This window comes from Brachycentrus maculatus, unplaced genomic scaffold, assembly GCF_059751285.1.
Source record: "Brachycentrus maculatus isolate JH-2025_06_01 unplaced genomic scaffold, ASM5975128v1 h1tg000033l, whole genome shotgun sequence".
In the NCBI taxonomy this organism is placed as follows: Eukaryota; Metazoa; Arthropoda; class Insecta; order Trichoptera; family Brachycentridae; genus Brachycentrus; species Brachycentrus maculatus.
Window position 1 is genome coordinate 1429201 of NW_028280787.1, and position 25135 is coordinate 1454335.

At 32.3% G+C, this 25135-nt stretch overlaps 1 protein-coding gene across 9 annotated transcripts in view; it reads right to left on the minus strand.

The window, feature by feature from the left end:
- Positions 1-10009: 10009 nt before the first annotated feature.
- Positions 10010-25135, minus strand: part of LOC148312756 (uncharacterized) — a 41110-nt gene continuing 25984 nt past the window's right edge. For 6 of the 9 annotated variants that reach the window (XM_088274062.1, XM_088274045.1, XM_088274086.1 and 3 more), the window contains 3 exons: positions 17411-17522; positions 14656-14838; positions 11699-13264 (listed from right to left, as the gene is read on the minus strand). In XM_088274062.1, coding sequence (XP_088130188.1) covers positions 12858-13264; positions 14656-14838; positions 17411-17522 — 702 coding nt within the window. In that variant the 3' untranslated portion in view covers positions 11699-12857. Of the gene's footprint in view, positions 13265-14655; positions 14839-17410; positions 17523-25135 lie in introns of all 9 variants that reach the window. The other 3 variants (XR_015838871.1, XR_015838872.1, XM_088274072.1) reach the window with 3 other exon arrangements.

Consider the following 25135-nt stretch of genomic DNA (forward strand, 5'->3'; position numbering starts at 1 on the left):
TAACAGTGAAGAATAATGAATTATTTTATTCAAATTATATAAAAAATTCGTTACGCAATAAGAGCTAAAAGGCTATAATTTTAAATATTTTTTCATTTAAAAAGGTCACAAATTTAAAAGTTGTTATTTTTTGTAATTTTTGATGCCATTAATTACAGCTTATATGCAAAATTACAGCTTAAATGAGGACACTTTTAAGGTATGATATAATTGAAAAGGTCATAGTATAAACATTTTTATTTATATGTAATTTTTGATGCCATTAATTAATGTGACACAATTTTAACCTAAATGTGGACACTTTTATGGTGTGATATTAATTAAAAGATCACAATTTGAAAAGTTATTCTTTTATGTAATTTTTGACGCCATTAATTAATGTGACACAATTTTAACCTAAATGTGGACACTTTTATGGTGTGATATTAATTAAAAGATCACAATTTAAAAAGTTATTCTTTTATGTAATTTTTGACGCCATTAATTAATGTGACACAATTTTAACCTAAATGTGGACACTTTTATGGTGTGATATTAATTAAAAGATCATAATTTTAAAAGTTATTCTTTTATGTAATTTTTGATGCCATTAATTAATGTGACACAATTTTAACCTAAATGTGGACACTTTTATGGTGTGATATTAATTAAAAGATCACAATTTTAAAAGGTATTCTTTTATGTAATTTTTGACGCCATTAATTAATGTGACACAATTTTAACCTAAATGTGGACACTTGTACAGTGTCATATTATTTTAAAGATCATAATTTAACATGTTTTATTTTCATGTAACATTTTTTTTGTGATGCCATTATTTAAGCAATGTGACATAAAAATAACATAAACGTGGACACTTTTATAGTGTTCTATTTCCATATTTGTCTATGTTTTCTAGTATTAATATTCGTTTGTTTCAAATACAGTGGCCATAGAAAACAAATTTCTCATAGTTTTAAGCGTAGGGATAGTGTACATAGTCAATTTTCTTCAAATGCCATGACAAGTATACGAGAAAAAAAAATTGAAAAAAAAGCGAATTTAAAAAAAATCACAACTGCGATTCAAGGTTTTTAAATAATAATAATAAAATTGCTTAATAAAACCCTTATCTGCACCCCGATGGTGCATAGGGCACTGCGTCATATAAACGCAGTGTTATCTTGATCGTTTACACATGAAAAGGTGATCAGCCCTCCGCTTCAGGTACCAGTCCAGGGTAATATTGAATAAATATTACATTGGAAAAATCACTAATATTTATTTGACCCCCCTGGGAATCGAACCCGGGACCTCCAGAACGGTAGCCGAGCGTGCTGACCATTATACTACGGAGGCGGACAAAAAAGTTTATTAAGCAAAGTGACACGAAAATTGTCAAAACGATTAATTTTGTTTTTTTAAGCGTTTTTAAACCTTGTTTCTGCTATTGCGAGTTGATTTATGTTAGAAAAGCATTCACAAACGTACTATGTATAATTTTTAAGATATGAGAGGCTCTATGCGTCCAAATGGACTTAAAATATATATAATTTATCTTTCGAATACCTCTTTTTAGCAGTCATCTTTGATTTTTTGTTTCTTTATTAAATATTATAATCTTTTTTAATTATAATTATACCGGTTTAGTCAATGAAGAATGAATTCAATGTACTCCTTATTAGTACAAATTTAATATGAATGTTTTTAAGAGAGATTTTATAAAAATCCTTAATTTTACGATAATTTTAAGTTAACTGGGTTTGGTGGAGATTTTTTTCGAAATAATTTGTGTCATTTTAATTAATAAAACGGACGTATGCCGAAATTTAGGTTAAAAAAATCATATGAGTAATTTTTGGTAGCTTTTGTATATATTGAAAATTGTAATATATAGTATTTAATATTACCGTCTGGATTTACCACATTTCAATGCCGTATATTAATTTTTATTTTAAAAAAATTAGAGAAATTCAAATAACAAATAAATTATTTAAAAAATAATTATCAAATGTTAAAAATGTGACACATTTTTGGGTATTCAGCTGCCATCTACAGATTTAGTGTGAATGACAATCATTGACTAAATTGTCACAAATATTTATACGCATTGAAAATGTGTCATTTCTAAAGATATTATATTATATGAATAAATTATTAAAAAACAAAATATAATATATGGAATGATTAAAATAAGCCTTCAAGTACTGTGCCTACAAAAAAACGATAGCATTATTATATGAAAAAGGTGTATATATAATCAGAAAAGTATAAAAAAAATCTATTTTTTACGCACGGAAATCATCCATTTTACGATAAATTTGACGCGTATTTTATATAAAAGAATATATAGTAGACTTACGACGTTTTGATTTCAAAGTTTTGAGATGTATATTTATACCTGTTTGTGACACAATCTAAATTTGTAGAAATATATAGTAATAATAATAATAATAACGTTGTTTGAACTTGGTTAAAATTGGTACTGATTCGTAAATTGATTGTAAAATACGTGACGGAGCTCTATTCCATTTTCCCATTAGTCTTTAAAAAGATATACTATAACCAGATTACACTAAAATCGAAGAATAATGTGACACACATAGGATATCCACGAAAACGTTTGAAAAACGTGGCGCGTTTTATTTTTTTTAAAGTGAAATATTTGTGATTTTATTATTTACACAAATATTTCAATTTCATCGTATTTCTGTAAGCCTAAGCGGCTCATTATTAGAAATATGTATCAAATTGTGGTAGAGTGGGTTCGAACCGAGAAACTCTGACTTAAGAGTCCGCGACACTAACCACGGGACCACAACCCGACACATTATATTGGATATCTTTGAAAAATGTGACACATTTTATTGGAAATCCATGAAAACATTTTAAAACAGTGACACAGTTTATAAAGCCAGTAGGGTATTCCATTAAAAAGTTTTTATTATGTTGGATATCAGTGATTTTTTGTTGGTAAAAAACGTGGCTCCATTTATATATCAATTTAAAAATTTTGAAAAATGTGACACATTACATTAGATTTCGATAAAAAAAAAACATTTAAACAACTTGACCCAACACGGTAATAGAATTTCAATGAATGCGCTGGAAAAACATGACTCCATTCTATTGGATATCAATGATTTTTGTTGTTGTTGAAAAACGTGACATATATCCATTAAAAAGTTTGAAAAATGTGACACATTATATTAGATATCCATAAAAAACACTCGAAAAACGCAACACTGTTAAAACATTTGAAAAACGCGGCACATTTTATTATATATGCAATAAAACGTTTAAAAATTTAACAAACATATTGAAAAATGTGCCAATTTAAAATTTTAACCAAGTTCGACTGTTAAAAAAACAATATTGTAAATATTATTTTAATTTAAACCCGTAAAAATGAGTTAAATTAATTGTTAAATTATTCCCCGTAAAGATGAATCCTTTTTTCAATTTGAAAAGGTACTACTACCTCTCTTCGAAGGTCTCCTTCAATAGTTGATATTAAATTAATGTGCGTAATTTTATAGTATCTTGTTTCAAAGACGCATTTATGGTCATCTGGGCCATGTGAATTAACACGTAGTCTGTCCTTGTCTGTCACGCAAATCTGATTCCTTTAATCCTGTTGCTGGAGCGAGAAAGAAATAACAGACTTAAAGTCATTCATTTAAAACCTGGAAAATATATCGTGTCATACTATATTATCGTATACTGTAAAAACCCATAGTTTAAGAGTGAATTTGTGTTTTAATTGTGTCAAAATCAGTACTCACATATCGCATTATCTCATTCCTTTCAACAACGTCATATATCAATAAACTTGATTATTCAGGAGATCGTTTTTAAAGTTTAAAAATACAATAAAATGTATTGAAAATAATTATCAAGCCACCTATTGAACTTTTTTACTGTGCAACAGATCTTTTGAGGTAAAACCTGAATGTTTTTTCTCCATTTGAAAAATATTTAGTATATTTAAAAAAATAATTAAACGATACCTTTTCTTCAAAATGCAAAACAACACTTGCCCTGTAGCGGGTAAATATTAAGTTAAAATATGTCACTTTTGCTGGGATAAAGTACATTTTCTGGGCATTCCGAAAACATGCTAAACTGAAAATTGACAAATTTTGATATATGACGTTGTCGAAAGGAGTGAGCGATGTGTATAGATATTATTGGTCTTACAAATTTAATGCTGAATCAATATACAATACAATGCATACTAATTGGGATATTGAAGACATGATATATGAATTATTACATATAAAATTTATGAATTGATTCCTTTCCCAATTTATTATGATATTTTTGCTGTGTTTTTTTGTTGATGTCCAATTTATATACTAAGTTGTTTCCCGACCGTGTGATATAGTTAGTATCCATAATAGTTTTACATTCCATTTTACCAAAATGGACAAAATATCCATCCTTAGATCCTTATATGTGATTTTTGTACTCAAATGCTATGATTTTCTAGAAAAATTCACCCAAATCTCGCAAAACTTTATTATTAAGGATAATCCCGATACAGCCTGGTATTTATTTCAGAATAACTAGCGTGTTTTTTTTAGAGCTATACAAATTCTAATTTCCCGCAGTAAATTGATGGTGGCACCCACCGTGCGGCATGTTGCGCCATCTTGTTGAATCCACAGCTCTGTCACATATTGATTGGCCATTTAACTGGCCATATTGGCATTGGCCATTCAACTGAGGTACGAAGAAGTCAGTAATCATGGTTCTGTAGCGCTCTCCATTGACCGTAACATTCTGGCCAACATCGACTTACCTTGCAATAACTCTTTTCTTTTCAAAACTATGTTTTTTTTAGAAGGAAAACTTATTTATTCAATACAAAAACAGTGTTTTAAGCTGACGACTTTTGGTGAATTTTTCAGCAAAAAAAACCTTATTCAATTGTCTTCACACAAAATTATAAACTAGTGCCATATATATCGTAGTCATACAGGAGAAAGTGACCAAGTGCATTGTTTTACAAAAACGTGATCATTGACTATTTGATATCTTACTAGCTTAATATTGCCCTGAAAAAATCCCAATGGATTTTAAACTTGGAAGTATAATATGTTGACTAGTTAAAAATGACTAACTGCATTGGTGTTTATTTTCTTGCCAAGCAATAGTGACTTAAATGGCCCTCCTGAACATTTTACGTTTTGGCAGTTGGTCACTTTCTCCTGTACGACTACGAAATACTTTATTGTATTTATATAATATTTGAATCGTGTGTCATGATATATATATATATATATATATATATATATATATATATATATAATCCATAAAACTATAAAAATTATTATCAATGTTTGTCTATCATATTATGATGACTGGTTTGATTCACAGTAAACAACATTTATTTATTTATAAAAAAATTCTCACTGAATAAAGGCAGTTCAATATCTGTAGCCATATATTATGGGGTATTTACACCGTACTTTTTATATTACAAAAATTAACACAAAAATTACAATTAAATCGATATTTTTCTTTTTAAAATCTTTAACAAATAAGGGAGATTGTGAAAATTTCAAAATTATGTACGTTTAAATTTGACTTGGTACCATTTATCAGTCGAATCACGATATAGAGACACACATATAAAAACGCATTTACTTAGGAATATTTTACAGAACGAATATTCTCACATATATCGCTCACTCCTTTCAAGAACGTCATAAATCAAAAAACTTGATTTTTCAGTAGAACATTTTTAAAGTTTAAAAATATAACACAATGTATTAAAAATAAATATCAAGCCACTTATTAAACTTTTTACTGTGCAACAGATCTTTTTAGGTAAAACCTGAAGGTTTTTTCTCCATTTGAAAAATATTTAGTTTTTTAAAAAAAAGAATTAAACGATACCTTTTCTTCAAAATGCAAAAACAACATTTTCTGCCCTGTAGCGGGTAAATATTAAATTAAAAATATGCCTCTTTTACTGGGATATAGTATATTTTCTGGGCATTCCGAAAACATGCACAACTGAAAATTGTCGATTTTTGATTTATGACGTTCTTGAAAGGAGTGAGCGATATATATATATATATATATATATATATATATATATATATATATATATATATATATATATATATATATATATATATATATAAAATGTATGTTTAAAAAACATTTTTTTTAAATTTCACTTTGTATTTGTGAAAATTTCATGTTCTTACTTTTGTAAAAAAACTGTACTCAAAAGATATTTTGAAATGACAAAAACATGGCATTAGAAAAAGTAACATTAACAATTCATAGATGTCGGTATACAATATATATATATACATTTTAATCATTTATAGGGTTTACGATCTGTCATCGGCTGCTTTAAGTGAAAAATTAAATTAAAAAAAGTAACCTTTTATTCTAATATTATTTTAATTAAATCAGTTTAAGCTTTGGGTCTTTCAACTGTTTTATGTGCTATACGGTAGCTATTTTAAAATTTAATTTTTAATTGAAGCCACCTGATGACAGATCTTTAGTCCTGTAAATGCTGACACTAAAAAAACATACATCTCCAAAAGGTGATTCTTAGCAGCATTGATGCTTGTATCGTTAAAATTTAAAACATTTGAAGATGTCAAAAAAATACAAATGTTACAAAAACGCATTTAGATACGTTTAAAAAAATTATGTTTCACTCACGGACATGGTGTATAAGGCACTGTGTGATGCAGTGTTATCTTGGTTGCTAATGCATAGTCATGCAGTCGCAGTTTTGCTTCAATTATCAATATATATAAAATAGTATTGTGGATTTTTGTTATTTTCATGATACCTGTTGGGAATCGGACCCAAAATCTTAAACACGGTATTCAAGCATGCTTGCCACTAAGATTTTGTACATAAATGCCTTTCAGCATACATAATATAACTGCCGAATATCGTATTTCGACATCTTTGGTTGGCAATACTGTAAAAAAATAATAACGCCATGATTGGTCGAATTCGGACCAATCGCAGTCATTTTAAAATTCAAAAGAGTATGGTTTTCGAACGAGTTTACTATGAGGTTGTGTTGCCATATCGCAAAGGCGATAATTCCCGAATTAAAAATAAATAAAAACGGGGATAGATGTTATATCGCCTTTGCAATCTCAATCTGTGCCAATTATGTTTCTTTTTATCCGTTTTTTTCCAATTCATGTGTCATTTTTGTTTTTTTTTTAGTATTTATATGTTGTACTAGATGTCATGAAGACTATATTAGGAATATAGATAGAATTAATTAGTCATTTTATAATATATGACTTATTTACATAAAAATATAGGAAACAGTATTATTTTAGAAAATGCTGGTTTTATTTCTTCACCTGACTTTTGAAATTCCATCTTTTTGTGAAATAAGGAGGCTGCGGAAACCAATCAGCGTAAGTCACATTTTTTTGTATTTAAAATACCTTGAAGTATGTGCAATTTGTGAAATTCGAAGGCTACAGAAACCAATCAGTGTAAGTCACATTTTTAATGTTTTATTTTTATTTAAAAAAATATATATATTTGTGTTTTTATTATTTACTCAAATATTTCAATTTCATACATGTGAGCCTAAGCGGCTCATTATTAGAAATAGGTATCAAATTGTGGTAGTGTGGATTCGAACCGAGAAACTCTGACTTAAGAGTCCGCGACACTAACCACGGGACCACAATCCGACGCCTTTTAAAAGTGCTTAAAAATGTGCAATTTATGAAATTCGAAGGCTACATAAAACAATTAGTGTATGTCTCATTTTATCATGTTAAATAATAATAATAAATCCCCTACCGCACCCCAATGGTGCATAGGGCACTGCTTCGTATAAACGCTGTGTTATCTCGATTGATTACACATGAAGGAAAGGTGATCAGCCCTCCACTTCAGGTACCAGTCCAGTGTAATATTGAATAAATATTAGAGTGAAAAAATCACTTATATTTATTAAACCCCCCTGGGAATCGAACCCGGGACCTCCAGAACGGTAGGCGAGCATGCTGACCATTACACTACGGAGGCAGACATCGTGTTTAACACGTTAAAGTATGTACGTGTTATTTCGTGAAATTAGAAGGATACAGAAACCAATCAGTGTAAGTCACATTTTTTCGTATTTAAAATACCTTGAAGTATATGCGATTTGTAAAATTCGAAGGCTACAGAAACCAATTAGTGTAAGTCACATTTTTGTTAAATTTAGAGGCTGCAGAAACCAATAATTCCAAGTCACATTTATTTAGTATTTAACGCATCTAAGGCATGTTGGATTTTCATAAAATGTCTTCAGCAACAACAAAAAAAAGAGGAAAAAAAAGAAAAATAATAAAAACAAGAACTTTTGATAAATAATTTATTATAATAACACTTTGAAAACATATCCTTAATAAATAATATAATATGAGATTCTTACAAAATAGAATATTAACATTTTAATGAAATTACTATATATATATATAAACATATATATATATATATATATATATATATATATATATATATATATATATATATATATATATATATATATATATATATATATATATATATATATATATATATATATATATATATATATATATATATATGTATAATATATATATATATAAATATATATATATATATATATATATATATATAATATATATATATATATATATATATATATATATATATATATATATATATATATATATATATATATATATATATATATATAAATAATTTTTTAGTACACTGTTTTTTATTTCAATAGTTTATTTATAAACATAATGTTTTTATTTTTATTAATTCACTGTGTTTTATTTACTGCATTTCACATTTGAACCTAAGAGGCTTTACTACATGATTTGGAATAAAAATAAATAAATAATATAATAAATAAACCCCCTTCCTTTAACCCTAATTGACACCAAATGGTGCATAGGGCACTGCATCCAATCGAAGCAATGTTACCCTAATTGTTAATCATATGAAGGAGAGATAGTCAATCCTGTATGATATTACATTGATATTAGTTAAAAATCAGTTATGTATATTTTGACCCCCTTGGGAATTGAACCAGGACCTCTGGACGGTAGCTTAGCGTGCTAACCAATGAACTACAGAGGCGGAGAAAAAATACTTAAAATTATTTCTTAGCCATTAATTTATTACTTTATTATTGACTGTATTAATTTAAATTTAACAATGTATAAATATATATATATATATATATATATATATATATATATATATATATATATATATATATATATATATATATATATATATATATATATATATATATATATATATATATATATATATATATATATATATATATATATATATATATATATATATATATATATATATATATATATATATATATATATATATATATATATATATATATATATATATATATATATACATATATATATATATAAAGTTATATATAATATGTTATCCATAGACAAATTCATAGATTGCGGCCGTATTATGTACAAAGAATGCTAGCAAAATGCGTTTTAACCCATTTCTGCCCACTGTACATACCTAACACAACATGCATATTTAACATATCGCTCACTCCTTTCAAGAACGTCATAAATCAAAAATTGGCAATTTCCAGTTTTGGATGTTTTCAGAATGCCCAGAAAATGTACTACATCCCAGAAAAAGAGGCATATTTTTAACTTAATATTTACCCTGATTAAAGAAAACACTTTGTTTTTTACCACTTGAGTAAAAAAAGTGGTAAAAAACGAAGTGTTTTCTTTAATCATTGTAACATGTCTTACCACAAAGTTAATGTCGAAACAATAAATATAATATTTACCCGCCACAGGGCAGAAAGTGTTGTTTTTGCATTTTGAACAAAAGGTATTGTTAAATTATTTTTTTAAATATACTAAATGTTTTTCAAATGAAAAAAAAAACATTCAGATTTTACCTAAAAAGATCTGTTGCACAGTAAAAAGATCAATAAGTGGCTTGATATTTATTTTTAATACATTGTATTATATTTTTAAACTTTAAAAACGTTCTCCAGAAAAATCAAGTTTTTTGATTTATGGCGTTCTTGAAAGGAGTGAGCGATATGCAAGTTATCTCAACACACTTCTCTATGACACAGACAATTAATATGACAGAATGAAATATTTTCAATGCTGGGAAGATACAAAGAAGAACGTTGTATATTACTTTATTTTACGAAGAATACATGAGTAATTCCTGTCACCTGGAGATTCGTTTGACAAAGTGTTAGTGTAATATAACGCAACCCAATGGTGTATGATAATAATAAATCCCTTACCGCACCCCAATGGTGCATAGGGCACTGCTTCATATAAACGCAGTGTTACCTCGATCGATTACACATGAAGGAAAGGTGATCAGCCCTCCACTTCAGGTACCAGTCCAGGGTAATATTGAATAAATATTACGGTGAAAAAATCACTTATATTTATTTGACCCCCCCTGGGTATCGAACCCGGGACCTCCAGAACGGTAGCCGAGCGTGCTGACCATTACACTACGGAGGCGGATGGTGTATAGAGCACTGTATCAATTGGAACCGATGTTAACTGTTGGTACTTACTCTTTTCTACCTTCCCAGCTTCAATTGTTAAGGTGGAGACTGACCGGAGCATTTCGTCGTAACATAACGTCGAAACATCGCACGCGCCGAGCGTCACCGAGCACCCGAAACTATGGATGGAGTGCTCGGCTCGGTGTACTGACTGCCTGAATGCTCGCATCGTAACGTGTTACATTATGACGAAATGCTCCGGTCAGTCTTCACCCTTATACTACACAACACCTGTTATATACACAACACATACAGGGTGACACAAAATCAATTGCCTTATCGGAAGACATTATACTGCTGGGAACAAAGTGAATGGTGCACTGAAATCAGTTATAGCAAATAAAAACCTATCAGCGAAAGCTAAACTGGCAGTGCACAACGGAGTCCTGGTTCCAACTCTAATGTATGGAAGTGAAGCTTGGAGTTGGCAAAAGAAGGATGAAAGTAGACTAAATGCAGTCGAAATGCGATCTCTCAGAAGAATGTGCGACAAAACGATGTATGATAGATGTACGAATAGTGAAATAAGGAAGGAATGCAAAGCTGAGATAAGCGTTATCGATAGAATTAAGAAAGGTGTGTTGAGATGGTTTGGACATGTAGAACGAATGAGTGAGGAAAGAACGGTAAAACAAATTTATGAGGCGAATTTTAGCGGGAAAAGAAGCAGAGGAAGACCGAGAAAAACATGGCACGATCAGGTATGCCAAGTACTTGAAAGTGGTCAGGTTAGGAGTCGTAACAATCGGCGGGTATGTATGAGGAGATGCATGAACGCGGAAGAGGCGAAGAATGTTCGCAAGGACAGAGTGGTGTGGCGCTCTATTCTCTCTGCCTACCCCTGCGGAGAAGCGGCGTGATGGTTAGTTAGTTAGTTAGTTAGGAAGACATTATAATTATTGCAAATGGCCTCGTATTTCAATCACATTTGGCATTTGTGAACAAGACAGCTGCAGCATACATTCTAACACGCCAGACCTCTTTAAGAAAATGTACAAGGGTGTGTACAGTGAATAGTAATAAATTAAATTAAATATTTACAAGAAAAGCATAGATAACAAAAAAATACACAGCTATACTAAGCACGGAGGGGGTATATGCATTCTTAAAGTAGAAAATAAGTTTTTTTTTTCCAATCTCTTTTCACTTTTTTTGCAAAAATTGCGATTCAAATCGTGACGCAATCTGAAATCAGGTTGAGTCGTACTTCTACATAACCGGAGGGCATGTATGACTAGATATAGAAGAAGCTAGGAGAGGTAATTCAGAAAATACCACTATTTCTCAAAATATATTGTGACACGTGTTTCGATGCATTTTGCATCATTTTCAAACATAATACATGATGAAAATGATGAGGAATGCATCAAAAAACGTGTCATTATAAATTTTAAGAAATCTATATATGTAATTTATACTTATTTGTCACTTCTCCAATTATGAATCAACCAGGAGTACAGAATCTGGAAGAGATGTCAGGACAATAAACACACACATAAAGTATTGCCATGGCAATTATCATGAGAATTGCCAACCTTCAGCGTGGAGTGGAATAAATTTATAGGAAGAATACAGTATATATTATAAGGCTGCGTGGAAGGTAAACGCAGCATAGCAAGAAGGCGTATATCCTGGCTGGGCAACTTGAGAGAGTGGTTCCACTGTAGCACTGAGGCGCTGCTTAGAGCGGCTGCAGACAGAGTATTGCCATGATGATTGCCAACCTTCAGCCTGGAGTGCCACAATAAGACTACAGTATTATATTACAGGGATAACTGGAGAAGAGTCATTGCTTCTGCAAGGGTCACAACCCTCAGCAATGAGGATTAAGACGGAGAAGAATTATATTACAAGGGAAAGTGGAAGGTAAACTGTGCATAGGAAGAAGGCGTATATCCTGGCTGGGCAACTTGAGAGAGTGGTTCCACTGTAGCACTGAGGCGCTGCTTAGACCGGCTGCAGACAGAGTACTGCCATGATGATTGCCAACCTTCAGCGTGGAGTGCCACAATAAGACTACAGTATTAAATTACAAGGGAAAGTGGAAGGTAAACTGTGCATAGGAAGAAGGCGTATATCCTGGCTGGGCAACTTGAGAGAGTGGTTCCACTGTAGCACTGAGGCAGTGCCTCTAAACAGTGTAGAGCGGCTGCAGACAAAGTCAATACTTTCATGACATAGACATGGCAATCCATGATGATTGGTACGATAAGAAGAAGAAGATAATAACGCAAAAAACCACATCCGCCAAATTGTCAAACATGCCTAAACGAAGGATAAATTAAAAATCTGAGAACGGCAGACTGTTGCAGTAGCCCTGGTCGTCGAATGTCACCGGCCGGTAGTAGTCCTTTATCTGGCCCCAGCCTCTCGCGGCGGTGTTGTAGTTCTTCCCGTTCCAAGATGGGCTCTTGCTGCTCAGGGGGGAGGCATACGTGTCGTTCAGTTTCGTCTGCAGGGGGGGTATGTAGAGGTCGGGCAGCGGCGTGAGGGCGGCCACGGGCGCGGTGGGGAACGGCTCCATCTTGGGCAGGATGTTCACGGAGGTGTTCTTGGGAGTGTTTGGCCGAGGGAAGGTGTTGTATTTGGTCTGGCTGCCTGCCTGCTTGTAGGTGTTAGGGGGACGATACGGCGTGTCGTGGTTGCTGCTTGGCGTAGGAGTCATGCACGAATTGGAGGTGTTTCGCCCTGAAAAAGCAGAATTAAAATCAATTTTTAAATTGTATTCTATCAGAGTCAAAAAACACCCAGTCATGCCTTCGAATCATGTTATATTTCTGCAACATCCATGAATTTTGTGGTCTTCCTCTAGATCAGAGATCGTGCCACCTATGGCACGCGAGGCGATTTTGCATGGCACTCGAATGAAGTGAAAAAAATTCAAATGGCTTTACAAAACATTTTTAAAAAGTTTTAGAAATAGTGTAAAAAATTCAAAACATGCCACGTTGTGTGTATTTTCTTTGTGCATCAATCATTACTTTCTTCAATGAACGTTATAAAATCAGACATAGGGTGTTTGTGCACTACATGGAATTTTACCGTCCGGCACTTCAGTAAGCATATAGAATGGATGATTGGCTTGGATTGGTTTGTGCTTTTGACTTTCTTTCTTCGGATCGGTGTGCTCGATCAGTGCGTGATCACGTTGCACGTAAATTTGATCACGCTAAACTGTCGTAGTCGCCTTTATTTTTCAAAACCAGACTGCCGAAGGATCAAATTCTGTATAGTGCACAAGCTGCCATAAGATATAGGGGATGCAAACCATACGTTCATTCGGTATCCGCTGACAACAGAGAAGGAGAACTTTCTAAATACAACATTTTGAGTGTGTCCAAATACTTGTTCACAAAATCTGGATTATCTCCAATTACAGATGTTATTTTTATATTATTTTTTTTGACATCTCATCAAAGATGAAGAAGAATATGGAAGTTTGGGCATTTACGTGGCTGACGACCATCATAGGCTGGTTTAAGTGAACACTTTAAACACGTGCAACATTTACCAATTCTACCCATTATCGACAATCACACTATATATATATATATATATATATATATATATATATATATATATATATATATATATATATATATATATATATATATATATATATATATATATATATATATATATATATATATATATATATATATATATATATATATATATATATATATATATATATATATATATATATATATATATATATATATATATATATATATATATATATATATATATATATATAATTTTGAACCAATTTTGAAAAATTATTCTTGAATCTTCCTACAGGCATAGCCATCGGCAGGTTGGTCCTGTGTGTAGGAATGTGAAACAATATATGTCGACGCTGTCTTAGGTAACTATCGGGAACATACAGACCAATGTTCCGGATAATTTCAGGATTATCGATGATACCGCGGAACAATCGATAAAAATGCGTAATCAAATACACTGATTGATCAAATACATAGATTGATCTGATCATCTGGAATTGCCACAGTCCAAGCGGGAGGCCTTTGTTCAATACCGGACACAAGAAGAAGGCCGGAGTAAGTGAGCCCACTAACCTTTGCCCTCGTGCACCCACTTCTCGGAGCGCTTCTTGCGGTTGACGTACATGCTCTGCCCCTTGGAGAGCTGGTTGGCGGGCTCGCTGAGCGAGCTGCTGATCTTGCGGGCCAACTCCACCTGCTCCTTGGCGGTCGGGTGCAGGCCGCTCGCGTAGAAGGCGGACGACGCGAACGCGGACTCTGAAACACGGGGCACGTCAAACACTCATAGCAACTGCCAAGAAAAAACCAACCAAATTGTAATTTAACTAAGTAACCATCACGCCGCTTCCCCACAGGGGTAGGCAGAGAGAATAGAACGCCACACCACTCTGTCTTTGCAAACATTCTTCGCCTTTTCGTTCACGTTCATGCATCTCCTCATACATACCCGCCGATTATTTCGACTCCTAACCTGACCGCTTTCAAGTATTTGGCATACCTGATCGTGCCAAGTTTTTCTCGGTCTTCCTCGGCTACATTTTCCAATTACATTCAACTCATAAATTTGTTTTACCATTCTTTCCTCACTCATTCGTTCTACATGTCCAAACCATCTTAACACACCTTTCTTAATTTTATCGATAATGCATATCTCAGCTTTGCATTCCTTCTTTATTTCACTATTCAAACATCTATCATACATTATTTTGCCACACATTCTTCTGAGATCGCATTTCGACTGCATTCAGCCTACTTTCTTCCTTCTTTTGCCAACTTCATGTTTCACTTCCATACATTAGGGTTGTAATCTGGGTGTATTAAATATACTAATGTGCAAAGGCAAATAGCCGTAAGTTAAAAACAATAGTTTTGAGATAAACAAGTTTATAGTTAAATTAAAATGATGTTTTATGCCAAAACATGTATCAAATTAATAGAATTTTGCGGCTATTTGGATATTGAATATCTCGGTAAAGGAAAGAGATAGAGTAAAATCTGTGATTGTATATGAAGAGGCCAGTTCTAAGAATGCTTCGAGCCGTGTTACGCCAAACAGCCGCAACTTGAGTTACGGCTAATTGCCTTTACACATTAGTGTACTAATGTATTAATGTTGGGTGTATTAATTGTATTTGCTATATTAAAAACAAAAAATATATATATATAATTTATATTTGAAGCAAAAACTTTGTGATTTTCCATTTTATAATTAAAATAAAACTCTGTTTTAAAATCACTATAATACTTTGTATTAATCAGTCTTGATAAAGAAGCGGTTAGCTTCGAAACCGGTAGACACTATATTTAAGTTATAATAAAATATACATAGTGATTTTAAAATAAAGTTATATTTTTATGATGAAAAATACTTAAGAGAAAAATTAAAGCTCTATACATTTAAATCTTGAATAAATATACAAAAAAAACTATTATATCTTTTATTATATAACATTAAACCACGAGTGTAAGTCCCTCTCCAAGCACAAGAGCACAGTCTCTTACAGCGAATCGAAATATAAAAGTTCTCCATATGTATAAATGATTCTAATGTATTATGTTATAAATAAAAATGTAAATATATTAAATGAATAAAAAAAAAAAAAAAAATTATAAAAAACATTTTCAATTTATGTTTTACTTAGTAAATACCACTATTTCTTAAAATCTACTGTGACACGTGTTTCGATGCATTCCGCATCATTTTCAAACACCATATGATGATGCGGAATGCATCGAAACACGTGTCACAGTAGATTTTAAGAAATAGTGGTATTTATAAAGTAAAACATTAATTAAAAATGGATAGATTTTACCACTAACTGACTGCCGAATCAATTAGTGAAATTATAAAAAAAACCCTTTGAAATGAAGACTATAAGGAGCAATAAAGGTTCATCCTTTGTGTATTCATCAGTTTGCAGCATATTTTCATCATTCCGTAAAGTGCACAAACGCTCTAAGGGGGCTTGTGCACTGCACGGAATTTTACCGTCCGGCAGTCCGATTTTGAAAAATAAAAGCGACCACGACAGTTTAGCGTGACGGAATTTTCACGCAACGTGTTCACGCACCGATCAAGAGCACCGATCCGAAGAAAGATGGACAAAAGCACAAGCCAATCCAAGCCAATCATCGTTTTATCACGCTAACTGAAGTGCCGGGCGGTAAAATTCCGTGAAGTGCACAAACGCCCTAAGTGTGTGCATAAGTTTTTTCCAGTTTCACTCAAAGATGGCGCTATTGAACACTACGCGGTCTATGAAATTGACATTACATTATATAATTAAAAAGTAACTTTGTTTTAAAATCACTATAAATATTTTATTATAACTTAATTATAATGTCTACCGGTTTCGAAGCTAACCGCTTCTTTATCGAGACTGATTAATACTAATAATAATATAAACAAGCGGTTAGTTTCGAAACCGATAGACATTATAATTAAGTTATAATAAAGTATTTATTCATTCAAACCCTTATCCGCACCCCAATGGTGCATAGGGCACTGCATCATATAAACGCAGTGTTATCTTGATCGTTAACACATGAAAGAAAGGTGATCAGCCCTCCGCTTCCGGTACCAGTCCAAGGTGATATTGAATAAATACAAGAGTGAAAAAATCACTCATATTTATTTGACCCCCCCTGGGAATCGAACCTGGGACCTCCAGTGCGGTAGCCAAGCGTGCTGATCATTACACTACGGAGGCGGCAGTATTTATAGTGATTTTAAAACAAAATCACAAAGTTAGTGCTTCAAATATAAATTATATGACGCTACATCAGTTCGTTCGTATGTACACACTCAAAATGTTGCAGAACAACTCACTGTTTTTCTTGATGAGATGCTCTTCAGCATCAGGGGCTGGGGTGAAGATCTTGTTCAAGTCTATTTCCTTCCCTCCGACAGTGATGGGCGAATGAGGATCATTAAAGTCTTCCTAGAAGCCACACGAAAATATATTATTGCTGAGAATTTGACAAAAAAATAACCCAAAGCCACTTTAATTTAAGTTTTACTTGGTAAATACCACTTTTGCTTAAAATCTATTGCTTGAAAATGATGCGGAATGCATCGAAACACGTGTCACAATATATTTTAAGAAAAAGTGGTATTTATCAAGTAAATCTTGAATTAAAAATGGATAGATATTACTACAAAGTGACTGCCGAATCTATTAATGAAATCAGTCATCGTACAGACTTATTAAGGTCCGACATCCGATACATCACAACATAATTGTGTCGGGTTGTGGTCCCGTGGTTAGTGTCGCGGTCTCTTAAGTCAGAGTTTCTCGGTTCGAACCCACTCTACCACAATTTGATACCTTTTTCTAATAATAAGCTGCTTAGGCTCACAGAAATAGTATGAAATTGAAATATTTGTGTAAAAAAAAAAAAAAAATTCTCTTTAAAAAAAAAATCAAAATTCTTTAAACCCAGATAACATTTGACATAATTGAATTTTTTTCTCAAAACACCGTTTTTGTAATGAAAAATTAAGTGTTTTTTTTTCCAAATAAATATATGGTTTTGAAAAGAAAAGAGTTATTGAAAGGTAAGGAGTAAAAAAAATATTATAAAAATATTTTTTCAATATATATTCTTTAAAAAAGAGCTGGGCGTGAAGAGACGTCCGGCTCTCAGCGCAGTCGGACGCTTAATGAATTGTATTATTACGAGTAAGGCATTAAGTGAAGAATTGCAATATATCTTTGTTATGTATTGATTTGGCACTAACTTTGTAGAATAACATGATTTTTTCAATACAAAAATAAAACACTTGTATTGGACCACTTTTTGAGTTTATTTATTTAAACACGACTAGTTTCGAGAACTACGTATGTTACAACATTTTGAGTGTGTCCAAATACTTGTTCACAAAATCTGGATAATCTCCAATTACAGGAGTTATTTTCATATTATTTTTTGACATCTCAATTATCTGGTCAAATTATAAGCTTAATAATAAAAATGAAAATGGTATTTTCTGGCGTTTCTCATGTGTGTGATTATAATCCAGGATTCGGATCTCACATACTAATATAAGAGTTTCTGCTTAATAAAAAAGCTTCTTTACATCTCACCAATAGATGTCTCTAGTGAAGTTCTAGTGATTCAAGGACAAGGTTTCTAAATTGGTTCATATATATATAGAACTTCCAAGAATTTGAGTAGTGTGGTTGTCAATAATGGGTAGAACTGGTGAATGTTACACGTGTGTAAAGTGATCACTTAAACCAGCCTATGACGGTCGTCAGCCCCGTAAATGCCCAGACTTCCATATTCTTCTTCATCTTTGATGAGATGTCAAAAAATAATTAAAAAAAATACTACGTATGTTCATCAACATATGAAAATGATCAGTTGGTTTGTATTATCACCAGTTGATGAGAGCATAGTTCTCGAAACTGGTCGTGTTTACATTAATAAACTCAAAAAGTGGTATAATACAAGTGTTTTATTTTTTAAATTGAAATAATACCTTTTGTTGTATTTTTTTGATCTTTGTACAAATGATACTCTAAGACTAAACTAAACTAAAATTCACATTCTCAAGCAATCTTTTTAGAAGTGAAACTTCTTAGGCGGAGATCCAATAATCGACAATTGGACGAGAATTGAAAGCGAAACTTCAAGCATGCGTCACGTTTAATAGGCGCATTTCGTTACACGAGAGAGAATAAAGATACAGCGTAGAGAGAAGGAGAAAGAGAGCTATATTCTGATGTATATACAATGATACCAAGTGATAGAATACGACAGTGTCGCGCTTTGTATGTGCACACGTCAGATGCTTTATTCAATTCAATTTTAACTAATTAACTAACAAACTATCACGCCGCTTCCCCACAGGGGTAGGTAGAGAGAATAGAACGCCACACCACTCTGTCTTTGCAAACATTCTTCGCCTCTTCCACGTTCATGCATCTCCTCATACATACCCGCCGATTGTTTCGACTCCTAACCTGACCGCTTTCAAGTATTTGGCATATCTGATCGTGCCAAGTTTTTCTCGGTCTTCCTCTGCTGCTTTTTACAATTACATTCGCCTCATAAGTTTGTTCAATTTTATTCAACAAAAAATGTATATACCATATATACATAACAAACAATATTTAAGGCGTATATATTAAAAGTAAGCAAGAAGACTTAAAGGTGTAGAAGAATCCCGCTTCGGAAAACTCCTCCGGACACATGGAATAGATCAATATTCAATGTGATAATGTTCAGTATAGCTCTTCCTACAGGCATAACCATCGGCAGGTTGGTCCTGTGTATAGGAATGGGAAACAATCTATTCCGACGCTGTCTTAGGTAACTATCGGGAACATACAGACCGATGCTCCGGATAATTTCAGGATTTTCGATCATACCGCGCAACAATGGATAAAAATGCCTCATCAAATACACATTCCTTCCAGTCTCTAAACTATTGAACAGTTGAGGTATCACGCGTTGTGTATGTAATATTTATCATTGTTTTAACAAAACTAAATTATCAGTATTACCAATTGAAGTACCAAACAATGACAGTGGAAATATTGAATAAACTGAATAATTTTTATGCAAATTTTGTATTGTGGTATTTCATTCCAGACGTTTTGTTTCTTTCTCTGTCTCTCGCACTAAATCTCTCTTTTTCTTTATTTGCTAAGAAATTTCACTTCGACAGCTTTTTCACATCAAATTGGACGTTCAACAAACCAAATTGGAAGCCATACAAAACAAATTTGAGGTTATATTGTATTTGAAATAAAATTTGGAAATTTTAAATATATATTTAATGATATAAAACATTAAACCTTGAGTGTAAGTACCTCTCCAAGCACAAGAGCTAAGTCTCTAAAACCATAAGTTTGCCATATGTATAAATGTTTAGAAATTGTATTATGTTGTACTTTAAAAAATATTTTTATATTTTAAAACCCTTATCCGCACCCCAATGGTGCATAGGGCACTGTGTCATATAAACGCAGTGTTATCTTGATCGTTTACACATGAAGGAAAGGTGATCAGCCCTCCGCTTCAGGTACCAGTCCATGTTAATATTGAATAAATATTACAGTGAAAAAATCACTTATGTTTATTTTACCCCCCTTGGGAATCGAACCCGGGACCTCCAGAACGGTAGCCGAGTGTGCTGACCATTACAATACGGAGGCGGACATGTTGTACTTTAAAAAATAAGTAAATTAAAAATATATATATATATTTTTTTATTTGATCAGTACCTACTCATGATTCAAAGAAGTATTGAAAACCTTGTCTGAAAACATGAGTGCACATCGCACGCCCAGACTATGACGCCGCGCCGCACAGGCTTGCTAACTTGACAAATAACGCGCTTGCCAGTCTTAACCGGTCCAGGAGTATGGACGTAAATGAACGTCAGTGCGAATTTTCCTTAAAGGAGTATCGACATTAATGAACAACGAAGTCCGTCTGTCAGTTGGTACAATGTAACTTGTATAGCAATGACATCTGCGCATATTTGTGTGTATTTTTTTCATAATTGAAAAATATTTCAAAGAGGTGTTTTTTTAAAATTAAATTATTTTATTATTATTTTTTAACATCTCATCAAAGATGAAGAAGAACATGGAAGTCTGGGCATTTACGGGGCTGACGACCGTCATAGGCTGGTTTAAGTGACCACTTTACACACGTGTAACATTCACCAATTCTACCCATTTTTGACAACCACACTACTCAAATTCTAAATTATAGATGTCTCTAGTGAAGTTCTAGTGATTCAAGAACAAGGTTTCTAAATTGGTTCATAATTGGTTATATGGGTAGAATTGGTGAATGTTACACGTGTGTAAAGTGATCACTTAAACCAGCCTATGACGGTCGTCAGCCCCGTAAATGCCCAGACTTCTATGTTCTTCTTCATCTTTGATGAGATGTTAAAATACAATATATAATAATAATAAACCCTTACCGCACCCCAATGGTGCATAGGGCACTGTTTCATATAAACGCAGTGTTATCTCGATCATTTACACATGAAGGAAAGGTGATCAGCCCCCCGCTTCAGGTTCCAGTCCAGGGTAATATTGAATAAATATTACAGTGAAAAAATCACTTATATTTATTTGACCCCCCCTGGGAATCGAACCCGGGACCTCCAGAACGGTAGCCAAGCGTGCTGACCATTACACTACGGAGGTGGAAATACAATATAACTCCTATAATTGGAGATAATCCAGATTTTGTGAACAAGTATTTGGACACACTCAAAATGTTGTAAATTATTTTATCATAATTTCTATCTTCATAATACATTGTAAAAAAAAAAATATTTCATGCAAAAAGAACCCACTCCCCAGAGAATGTCGGACATCAATTTTTGTACTCCTGGAAAGGTTAAGAATAAAAGATGTGGGCTTCACACTGACGCTATTTGTAACACCTACTGACATAAATATATTTTAAAAATTATAACTTTTTTATAAAGTACAATATAACATTTGTCCGCCTCCGTAGTGTAATGGTTAGCATGCTCGCCTGCCGTTCTGGAGGTCCCGGGTTCGATTCCCGGGGGGGTTTAATAAATATAAGTGATTTTTTCACTCTAATATTTTTTCAATATTACACTGGACTGGTACCTGAAGTGGAGGGGTGATCACCTTTCCTTCATGTGTAAACGATCGAGATAACACTGCGTTTATATGAAGCAGTGCCCTATGCACCATTGGGGTGCGGTTAGGGATTTAAAAAAAAAAAAAAAAAACAATATAACATCCAAATTATTAATATCCAATTTGATTTTTTAGGCGCCCAAATTGGTTTGAAAAATGTCCAATTCGAAGTGAAAAACCTGTATATGATGAGCAATTTTTTAAAGTATATTTTCTGTAATATTTTGATAAGCAGAGTCCACAATCGACTGATTCTAAGTCTAATTATCTAGTTCTAAGTCTCTAATTCTAACATACAACTTTTGCAATAACTGCTATATACAGCTTTATCGCAGCAATGTGCTACCGTACTAAGCGCAGAAGGGGTAACTGACATCTTCTTTAATTAAAATGTAACTTTGTTTATAATAAAATGCAAAATCACAAAGTTAGTGCTTCAAATATAAATTATATGACATTTTAAATTTTGCGTTTGTTATAAACTTAACTCAAATTCTTTGTTTCAAGATCAAATTTTTAAAAATCAATTAAACAATTGTAAAGTCAAGGAAACGCGCTTATTTTACGATTTAACCACGCGTGGATACAGTAAAACTGGATAGTTTTACCATATATAATAGCGATGGATCATCACACTGCTGGTTTGATTCAAATAAGTCCATATTCATATCGTGATGTGTCCCAATTTTCACATAATTTGTCTTGGACTTGTGCTTTGATCTTCCTCTCTTCCTCTTTTCCTAACTCCCATCCCTCTTACAGGTATTTATATTAAATTGCATATCGCTCACTCCTTTCAAGAACGTCATAAATCAAAAAACTTGATTTTTCAGGAGAACGTTTTTTAAGTTTAAAAATACAATACAATGTTTTAAAAATAAATATCAAGCCTCTTATTGAACTTTTTACTGTGCAACACATCTTTTTTTCTCCATTTGAAAAATATTTAGTTTATTTAAAAAAATAATTAAACAATACCTTTTCTTCAAAATGCAAAAACAATATTTTCTGCCCTGTAGCGGGTAAAGATTAAGTTAAAAATATGCCGCTTTTGCTGGGATATAGTACATTTTCTGGGCATTCCGAAAACATGCACGACTGAAAATTGACGATTTTTGATTAATGACGTTCTTGAAAGGAGTTAGCGATATGTGAAATTTTGTAATTGCAATGGTACAAATACCTGTTTTTTGTTACTTATGAATGTAAATGCATTTATGTAACTATTCTGTAAAATTCCAAATAAAAATGTTGTAGATACCCTCTCTGCGCTTAGTATGACAGTGCAGGAACAAACAATCAGCTCTTTGCCTATAGCAAGGGTAATTTGGTAACAATTGAAGCTGGGAAGGTAGAAAGGAGTAAGTACCAACTGAGCGCTGGGCTGATCACCTTGCCTTCATGTAACAAACAATCAAATCAACGATGCTTCGATTTGATAGTGCCCTTTGCACCATTGGGGTGTGGTTAAGCAGCAATAGTATACTGACGTATGTATATTTATAATTATGTAATGTAACACACCAACACATAGCCAAACGAATCCATGAGTTATTCATAAAATATAGTAATATACTAGTACATACAACTTCCTTCTTTTTACCTTCCCAACATCTATATTTATATATATATATATATATGTATATATATATATATATATATATATATATATATATATATATATATATATATATATATATATATATATATATATATATATATTTTATTAAGTGTATTATAGTAGTATTATGAGAATTCCGTCATATTAACTGTCTGTGTCATAGAGAAGTGTGTTGATATAGTTTGCATACGTTAGTTAAAAATGATGTATGGTAAGGTTAAGTCGCGTTAACAAAAGCTAGATTTGGTTATTTAACACGCTCCTTATCATTCATCATTCACTTTGTGTAATACCACTTTAAATTGTATTACACAAAGTGAACAATGAATGATAAAGAGGGTGGTATACTACCATACTACAAAGTTAACAATGCTTTTAATAAATGAAATATAGGTTATTATTAAAGACATTTCCGATATACTTATAGTCTGGAAGGTAGATTGCATTTCCAGTTTATTGCAATATTCTACTGCACTATTTGAATATTGGTTGATTCATGTGGTTGACCATAGATGTCTCTGTTGTTACACTTTGAAGTTTAACTTATAGGTGTCTCGAAAGAGATGATCTATTGTTTTTATATACGAAAGCAGATGATAGTCTAACCCAGTGATTCCCAAAGTGGTCTATATCGACCCCCAGGGGTCTATGACAACTTGCAAGGGGTCTATGTTTTAATTTGAATTTAAAATATAAATGTATAAAACCTAACATGTGTGGTTCAGAGTGAGTAACACTACATATACCGGCTGTCAAAAATACATTTGAAGTTAGTGAATTTGATAAAAATCAACATCAGGTAAGGCAAGGGGTCTACGAGATAAAAGAGTTTGGGAACCTCTGGTCTAACCTCTTACCAATGGCGTCAAAAGGAGTATCCATATTAATGTATAATCCCACTGGCATTGCATATATACAAGTTTCAAAAATTAAAACAATATGATTTACCCACAACGAAGGTTTGATAGTGCCAAGAATTAACAATAAATATGGGAGTCCAACACTGCAATATATCGTTCCGAACATTTTTAATTTGTTGCCGACGGAGGTTAGAGGTCAAAATAAAATATGGAACAAAGGCAAAATAAAGGAATGGGTGAATGATCAAGAGTTAATTCTATGAAAATTGTAATAAAGTATATATTCTTAATTTTCTCTCTCATTTTGTGTGTATATCCTAATATTTAACCTATTAAGATGGATAAAAACAATAAAAAATGTATATTATAAATATTATTTTTTGACATCTCATCAAAGACGAAGAAGAATATGGAAGTCTGGGCAT